We start from the raw sequence: 8,178 nt of genomic DNA on the forward strand, positions 1-8,178 counted from the left end.
GACAACTTGGGGGATGGCAGTGATGGGGTCCAGCGGCTCTCTGCTGCTCCAGAAACTCTCTGCGTGGCTCGCCTCACCACCAACTAGCTGCCTGGTCCTGGCAAAGCCCTGCCCACCAGGCACACTGGGGTACGGTGAGGAGAAGCCGGGGAGCCTGCAAGAGGAACAGGGCTCTCTGGTGGAGGGGAGTATAGCCAGGTGCTCAGAGAGGGCTTCTGGGAGCACGAGCTGGAGCCCCGCCCTCCTCCTCCAGCACGGGCCGCGAGAGGCCGAACAGTGGGCCCCCTGGGGCGAAGGTCCGGGGTCTCCTGCTGCACAGCCAGCTCCGAGGAAGGGTTAGAGGGAGCCTAGCCTCCTCCACTTCCCAAAGTTTCTGAAGTGTCTCTTGGGGCTAGGGCAAGAGACGGTCCCGGCGTGCTGAGGAAGCTACGGTAAGTGTGGGAGCGCCTGTGTGTGCCGGCGGGACAGCAGCCCCTCCCCCCAGCCTCGCTGCCCCCACCCCCCACATGCAGACTCGCCCATTTCTGTCCTCCTGGAGGCTTCCGCAGATGCGCGCCGCTGGAGACAGAGCAGAGAGAGTCGCTGCTTTTCTCTCCCTCGGGCGCTGTTCCCTGGCTGTCTGCTGTCTGCTGTGTGTGTGTCTAACTGCCGTTCGTGGGTCCCCAGCCTGACGCTGGGTGGCTGTTTCCTTGGTCTGTGGGTGTCTGTGTGTCTGAGTGTGGGCGCATCTGTCTGTCTCGCTGTGTCTCCTGCCGAATCTGTCCTTGACCCTGTCTATCTGAGCATGTGTGTCTGGGGGGGAGGGGGTGTTCCTTCCCGCCGCCTCTCCTCCCACCCCCCCCCCCCCTGCAGGCGCTAACGCAGCCGCGGCAGCTGCTGCCTTGGCTGCGCCCTAAGCGCAGTGACCTCGCCTGTCCCTGCAGCGGTGACCGCCTCACTCTGCTGTCAGCAGGGGGAGGGGGCCATGGCCAGGCTCTGAACCTCTGGCCTCTCCCTGCTCAACCTGGGGCCGCCGGAGCCCCGGGGGGGTGTGCTCCCTTCCCGGCTGGGCCCACTGGCCCCCCATCTTCCCTTATGTAACTCCACAACCGTCTGCGCCTTGCAGGTCACCCTAGACCCTGCGCTGGGCTCTGCCCAGAGTCCCACGCATATGGGGGCTGGAGCGGACCCCTGGTCGGGGCCCCTGCTCTCCGAGACCCCTCCCCCTCCTTTCTCCTTGGGACGTTCCTTCCCCTGAGACCCGCCTGCCTGAAGCATGACAGGAGGAGGGGTCCCGCGGGGCAAGTTCCCCTGGGCGCAGGAGCAGGTGCACCCCTCCCTGCATTTCAGGTCCCCACAATCGTCCCGACTCCCGACGAGGGCCCGCCGGGGTCGCCGGGGAGCCCGGCGGCGCAGGTACCGGCTCCTGTGCGCGCGGGCCGGCTGGCAGCAGGCGCGCCCCCCGCCCCGGCGCCCGCCTGCTCGGGCCGGGCTCTCCGCCAGCCGCCGAGCGCTCCTGGCTGGGGCTCCGGCGGCCCGGCGGGCACGCGGCGCTGTCCGTGGTGCTGCCGGCGCCGGGCGGGGCGGGGGCGGGGCGGGGGCGGGGCGCGGGCGGCAGCCAATGGCGGGGGCGCTGCGCGGGGCGCGGGGGGCGGCGGGCTGCGCGCGGGGCGCACTCGGCTGCGCGCTGCACTCGGGGCGCACCGGCGCTCTGGCGGCGGCTCGGGCTCCCGCTCCGCTCCGGGTCCGCCCGGGCTGCAGCGGTCGCGCCGCTGGCCCCATTCGGCTCGGATTCCGGCCCGAGCCCCCTCGGCGCCGCCAGCCCCGGCCCCGTCCCGGGTCTCGGCGCCCGCGGACCATGCGCCGGGCACCCCCCGGGGAAGCCGGCCGGGCCGAGAGCCCGCAGACACCAGGCTCCCGGGCCGGGGCCCCTCCCGGCCGCCCGGCCGGCGGTCCGCGCCCTGCCCCGCGCCCCGGCGCCGCCTGAGCCGGCGGGTCATGGAGCGCACGCCGCCCGACGGGCCGCTGAACGCGTCGGGGGCGCTGGCGGGCGAGGCGGCGGCTGCGGGCGGGGCGCGCGGCTTCTCCGCCGCCTGGACCGCGGTGCTGGCCGCGCTCATGGCGCTGCTTATCGTGGCCACGGTGCTCGGCAACGCGCTGGTCATGCTCGCCTTCGTGGCCGACTCGAGCCTCCGCACCCAGAACAACTTCTTTCTGCTCAACCTCGCCATCTCCGACTTCCTCGTGGGTAAAGCCCCCAGCCCCCGCCCGAGCCCAGGAGTGTCCAGCCTGGCCCGGCCAGCAGGGATTGGAGCGTGGACCTAGGGCGCCTTTCTGTTCGGGCACACGGCCCCGCCAGGGAGCCCTGTTTGGGGAGGGGGCGTCCGGGACCCGGGGGGGGCGGGGGGCGCGGGCGAAGTTCCTTGCCTCCCCCACCCGGGACCGGGGCTGGGGGGGGGGGGGATGTTCCTCGGGAAGGGGCCCCGGCGGGCGGGCGGGCGCTTGGCCAGGCGCAAGGCGCAGCGGCGGCGAGTGCACCGCTGGCTCCTGCGCCGTAGCCAAACAAAGGCTGCTGGCGGACTCAGGACGTGCGGAGGGCGCTGGGAGAGGTTTGGGGGAGGGGACATGGAAGGGAGTTTTTAGAGCCCTGTTGGGGGAGGGGGGCGTGGGGGAAGCGGGGTGGGGGTGGGGGAGATGCTCGGAGGAGCGCGCTCTCACGTGTCCGTGCACTGCTGCCGCCTTGGGGGCGGGGCGCGCGGAGGGGGCCCGAGCGCCAGACACCTGTTGGGGCTGCTAAGTGCGTCTGCCAGACCCTGGGCCGTGGGAGCGGCTGGCGTGGTGGCAGCCAATGCCCTTTGGGTCAGGAGAAAGGCGTTCTCTCTTTCTGACCTGAGGAGGAAGGGCTGTCCAAAGGCTGGGTTAGGGGCTGGGGTCCAGCAGGTGGAAGAGGAGGGAGGAAATTTTCCTGCCTCCCTCTGGGGCCTGGGAGGACTGCACAGAAATGTGGACGTACGGAATCAAGGCTTGGGGGGGGGGGTCTCATCATGCCCGGAGGTCCCCACCCCTGGATCTTCCCTCCTACCTCCAAGTCCAGGGGACGCCAGTAGGACTGGAAGCTAGGCAGGGGCTGAAGGCCAGTCGCAGGGTAGAGGGTGTGCCTAAGAGACAGGGCGGAGGCAAGGGCAAGGTCAGGGTTGCCGGTCCCGGGAAAGCGGCCGTTGCGCCACCCCCAGGTCCTGCCTGTCTCTCCACTGTGGTGGGTTTGACCCCAGGCCCCTGTCCAGCCATGGCCCACCGTGGCCCTACTCTCCTACAGGGGCCTTCTGCATCCCACTATATGTGCCCTATGTGCTGACTGGCCGCTGGCCCTTTAGCCGTGGTCTCTGCAAGCTGTGGCTGGTGGTGGACTACCTACTCTGCACCTCGTCCGTTTTCAACATCGTGCTCATCAGCTATGACCGCTTCCTGTCAGTCACCCGCGCTGTGAGTCTGGGAAGCCGGTGCCCCGTGTTCGCTCCTGGGAGGGGGTGGTCAGGAAGTGGCCACAGCAGAGGATGGCCACTTCCAAGCTGTGGGCAGTACCGGGTGGGCTTGGTCTCTGCTGGCCTCACCCCTGACGTACTGGGTACCCTATGGCCAGCCGCCCACTCAGTAGCCATTTGCTGCCAGTAGGACGGGTCCTGGGACAGGCAGGAGGCACGTCTGGACCCGGCATCGGGTATTCCTGAAGGAACGGGGGCAATTCAGCCTCCGCCCTGGAGCAGGTCCAAAGTCTGGAGGGCTGAGGGAGGATCTGGGCCAGAGGTCGTCGGTGGTACCCTCCCCACCGTGCGCTCGTGTGTGTGTGTGTGTGTGTGTGTGTGCGCACAAGCGTGCGTGCATGTGTGCACGAGTGTGCCCCCAGAAGTCAGTCATCAGCTTCTGGCTCCACAAGCTTTTCCTGGTGTGAGTAGTCACCGTGAGCCAGGGACGCTGGACGCTGGCCTGCATCAGGGCCAGGCGGGCACAGGGGCAGCAGCCGGAGTCCCGGTTGGCCCTCTTCTTTGAGATGACTCTGCCAGTCACTCTGAGCGCCCTCTGCTGGGGGCCCCACGTGTCCCCGCCCGGAGAGGCCACGAGACAGTGCAGAGCAGGGGCTCAGGGTCCCCTTGAGCCAATCCACCTGTGGTCTCCGCCGCTCTCCCTGAGCCACCAGGGAAGGGAGGACAACTTCCACCGTGAAGATTGCACGAGACACCCAGCAGGTGCCGGGCACGGAGCCCGGCACGGGGGACGCTCGGTGGGCAGGGGAGGGTGACAGGACCTCCCCCACCCCCTGGGTGCCCACGGCCAGCAGGGGTAGCACGCAAGCAGCCTGGCACGAAGTTAGCGTTTGGGGTCGATCTGAGGGAGGTTGCATGACCGCGGGAGAGTGTGCTGGGGCCTCAGCCGGCCGGACCCACGTGGGGAGCGGGCAGGGGAGGGAGGCCACGCGCAGAGGCCCCAGAGGCTGCGGTGGTGGCGGGGGGGGGGGCGCGGGGTGTTGGGGGAGCTCCCAGTCCCCTGTTGCTGCTGCCCGGGCCCCTTCCCTCCTGACCCGGCGTGTCCCGGGCAGGTCTCCTACCGGGCCCAGCAGGGCGACACGCGGCGGGCGGTGCAGAAGATGGTGATGGTGTGGGTGCTGGCCTTCCTCCTGTACGGGCCGGCCATCCTGAGCTGGGAGTACCTGTCCGGGGGCAGCTCCATCCCGGAGGGCCACTGCTACGCCGAGTTCTTCTACAACTGGTACTTCCTCATCACGGCCTCCACACTCGAGTTCTTCACGCCCTTCCTCAGCGTCACCTTCTTCAACCTCAGCATCTACCTGAACATCCAGAGGCGCACCCGCGTCCGGCTGGACGGGGCGCGTGACCCCGAGCCCCCGCCCGAGGCCCAGCCCTCCCCGCCGCCCGCCGCGCCCGGCTGCTGGGGCTGCTGGCAGAAGGGGCGCGGGGAGGCCGTGCCGCTGCACAGGTACGGGGTCGGGGTGGGCGAGGCGGCCCCGGGCGCCGAGGCGGGGGAGGCGGCCCTCGCGGGCGGCAGCGGTGGGGGCGCCGCGGCCTCGCCCACCTCCAGCTCCGGCAGCTCCTCGCGGGGCACCGAGCGGCCTCGCTCGCTCAAGCGGGGCTCCAAGCCCTCGGCGTCCTCCGCGTCGCTGGAGAAGCGCATGAAGATGGCGTCCCAGAGCATCACCCAGCGCTTCCGGCTGTCTCGGGACAAGAAGGTGGCCAAGTCGCTGGCCGTCATCGTGAGCATCTTCGGGCTCTGCTGGGCCCCGTACACACTCTTGATGATCATCCGGGCCGCCTGCCACGGCCACTGCGTCCCTGACTACTGGTACGAGACGTCCTTCTGGCTGCTGTGGGCCAACTCGGCCGTCAACCCCGTCCTGTACCCGCTGTGCCACTACAGTTTCCGCCGAGCCTTCACCAAGCTGCTCTGCCCCCAGAAGCTCAAGATCCAGCCGCACAGCTCCCTGGAGCACTGCTGGAAGTGAGCCGGCCCTTGGCGGGCACCCGGGGTGCCGGGGTGGGGGGGGCCCTCCCACCGCCGCCCCCGCCAGGCTCCGGTTTCCTGGGCAGCCGGCCACACCGCCCCCGACCTGGCCGCCCCCGGGCGTGAGCCACGCCTCGTCTCCAGCCCGCCCAAAATGCCATGGCAGAATCTCTCAGACCGTCCGCCTGCCGCAGGGGCAGCTCGCTGGGATGGCCAGAGCGGCCCCTGCTGCCTGAACCGGAGCCTGGTCGCCCACCCCGCCACTCAAACCCTAGCTTCACCCCGGGAGGAACAATCCCAGCCACGCCGCCCGCGCCCCACAGACGGTCCGGTGGCCGGTGGTGTCCACCCTTTTGCACAAGTGCTGCTTGGTGTCCTTCCCAAAGCGAGTGATCGGCGTGCGCTCCGGGCCTCGTGAGCAGTCTGCCCTGCACGTGCACACATCTGCGCACACCTGCACACGCCCCCCCCGCCCCTCCCCCGCCCTCCCCACAAGCCAGGGCCATGGGCTCTGCTGCTGTCTGTCCCCTGCTTGAGCCCAGGCCCCGGCCCCCTCCAAGTCCCTACGCCCCGAAAGTGCCAAGTGCCCCCCAGGAACCCGCGGCCGTCCTCTGCCCTTCCATTCTGGGTGTTTCAGGAAGACGAAGAAGAAAACACGTCCGTGAACTCCATGTTCCTTGGCTGTTTAATCAAGAGAGACAAAATTGCTGAGGAGCTCAGGGCTGGATTGGCAGGTGTGGGCTCCCACGCCCTCCTTCCTCGCGCTGCTGCTTCCGGCTGAGCTGCGCCAGCTGCTTCTGCCCACCCCGCCCCCGGGCTCGGGGTGCTGGGCCCTGCCTGGCGGCTCCGAGCGCGGCCGGGGCCCCGGACGCCTGCTCGTCGGGAAGGCCGCCTCTCTTGCTTCATCCGCTCCGGCTGAGGGGCGGGAGGGGGCCCCCGGGGCTCGCAGGGGCAGCCCCAGGACACCGGGGCCGTTGGCCACGTCCCGTGCACCCCGTCGGCGCTGTGCATGCCCCGCTCCCCGCCTGCCCGCTGCCCTGCAGACTTCGAGGTCCACAGTAAAGTGTATTTTTTTATTGGTGCTGATTCCTGAGGCCTTCCTGGGGGCGGGCTGAGCCACCGTACTTTGGTCGGGACCCCAGGGAGACACAAGGCCACTCAGCAGGGGATGAGGGGCAGGGGGGAGATAAGGCTGGTCTGGCCTGTCCTACAGGTCCGATCCCGATCAGAGACACCGTGCCCCCAGCCACGCACCCCTGTTCAGGAAGGCGGCATGGAGCTAGGAGGGCCTCACTCCAGCCTCAAGAATATGACCCACAGCCCCGCCCCCTGTGCCACCTGCCCACCACCCAGGACCGGAGTTCTCCTGTGTCACAGGATCTTCCACCTGGGGAGCTGCCAGGGGACCAGCTGAACTCCAGGGGTGGAGGGGAAGGGATGGGCCTGAGGAGGGGAGCCACCTTGGATAGAAGAGGGGTCCCGGGCAAAGGCGTGGAGGCGGGACTGAGGGTGGCAGATGGGGACGGGGAGAAGAAGAGGGTGGTGCTGGGTGAGCCTGGGTCCAATGAACAATCAGTCCCTGCGTGCTCCACGGAGGGGGCAGGCCTTGTTCCCGCCCCAGGGGCTCAGAGTCCACTGGGAAAGGGGGCGAGGCCAGCACAGCTTAGGGGAGATACAAACTTGGGCGGTCGGAAGCCACCTCCTCCAGGAAGCCTGCCTTCCTTTCCAGCCACTAGAGCGCTCCCTCCCCTGACCTCATGCTCTCTCCCCGCCACGTGGGTTCTACTTGCACAGCACTTCTGACCCCTTCCTTCCTTCCCCACTGCAGACACAGCCTGTCTCTTACGGCCACATGCCACCGGGCCCTCGGCACCGGTCAGCAAGCTCTGATTCTCTCCACTGCAGAGCGAGGTTTTTCATAGCAACATTTCAAAGCCTTCCTCCCCCAGACACCTCTCACCCCACAGCTATACCTGCAACTTCATTTCCCAAATGCCCCAGAAAACTTTCCCAGAGCCCTAAGCTGGCGCCCCTTTCCTCCACACTCTCAAGAGACCCCCTCCGGCCCAGGCAGGATGCTCTTCTTTCGCCCCCTCCTTGGTGCCAGAGGGAGGGCCGAGCCTGGGGGCTGGGCGTTGTCTTGAGCAGAGGTCGCAGCAGGGGCTGCAGGGGGAGGGGTGGCAGAGACGGTAGGCGCCACCCTCTGCGGGGCCCGGAGCTCAGGGAAGCCCTCGTGCTCTGGGGGCCCCGTGCACTGCCAGCCAAGTGGCCTCCCTGCTGGCCCCGCGGGACCTGCCTGCCAACCCCCCACGGCGGGGGTCTGTCCCTGCAGCCCAGAGCCGTCCAGGGAAAGACAAAGAACCTGTCCTCTGCAGCGGTGGGCGCCTCCGTGCCAGCAGCACAGCCAGAGCCCTCGCTGCCCCTCCGCCCAGCCCTGCTAAATGGCTACAAATTGGAGGATAAAAGCGCAGGCTTTCAAGCAATTTTGTCTTCAATCTCTGGAAACTGCTGCTCCCCGAGCTCCTGCGTGAGGCTGGAGGAGGAGAGAAGAAAGACACCGACTTTATTGGGCCTGAGTCCCGCAGCAAACAAACACGCCAAGGGGGCCTTTCTCCTTGGAAGCAGGCGCGCCGGGAGGGGACACAAAGCCGGCGGGCCCGGGGCGGGAGCGGCAGCCTCTGCAGG

At 68.9% G+C, this 8,178-nt stretch overlaps 1 protein-coding gene across 2 annotated transcripts; it reads left to right on the forward strand.

Annotated features, from left to right (window-relative positions):
* The first annotated feature begins 1,705 nt into the window (after positions 1 to 1,705).
* Positions 1,706 to 6,579, forward strand: HRH3 (histamine receptor H3). 2 transcript variants are annotated; one of them, XM_053890065.1, is made up of 4 exons: positions 1,706 to 2,227; positions 3,296 to 3,462; positions 4,574 to 5,490; positions 6,131 to 6,579. In XM_053890065.1, exons 1-4 carry the CDS (start codon positions 1,978 to 1,980, stop codon positions 6,156 to 6,158), a joined length of 1,362 nt encoding a protein of 453 aa, XP_053746040.1. In that variant the 5' UTR covers positions 1,706 to 1,977; the 3' UTR covers positions 6,159 to 6,579. The 2 variants fall into 2 exon arrangements, with proteins under 2 accessions (XP_053746040.1, XP_053746042.1); XM_053890067.1 differs by lacking the exon at positions 6,131 to 6,579 and having other exon boundaries at positions 4,574 to 5,969.
* Positions 6,580 to 8,178: the final 1,599 nt, after the last annotated feature.

Source organism: Panthera pardus, unplaced genomic scaffold, assembly GCF_024362965.1.
Source record: "Panthera pardus isolate Hobbes unplaced genomic scaffold, ASM2436296v1 HiC_scaffold_25, whole genome shotgun sequence".
NCBI lineage: Eukaryota > Metazoa > Chordata > Mammalia > Carnivora > Felidae > Panthera > Panthera pardus.

Coding starts and splice junctions, on each gene's coding strand:
- HRH3 (XM_053890065.1), top strand. CDS start 1,978: ATGGAGCGCACGCCGCCCGACGGGCCGCTGAACGCGTCGGGGGCGCTG. Junction 2,228..3,295: donor CATCTCCGACTTCCTCGTGG/GTAAAGCCCCCA, acceptor ACTCTCCTACAG/GGGCCTTCTGCATCCCACTA. Junction 5,491..6,130: donor TCCCTGGAGCACTGCTGGAA/GTGAGCCGGCCC, acceptor TGGGTGTTTCAG/GAAGACGAAGAAGAAAACAC.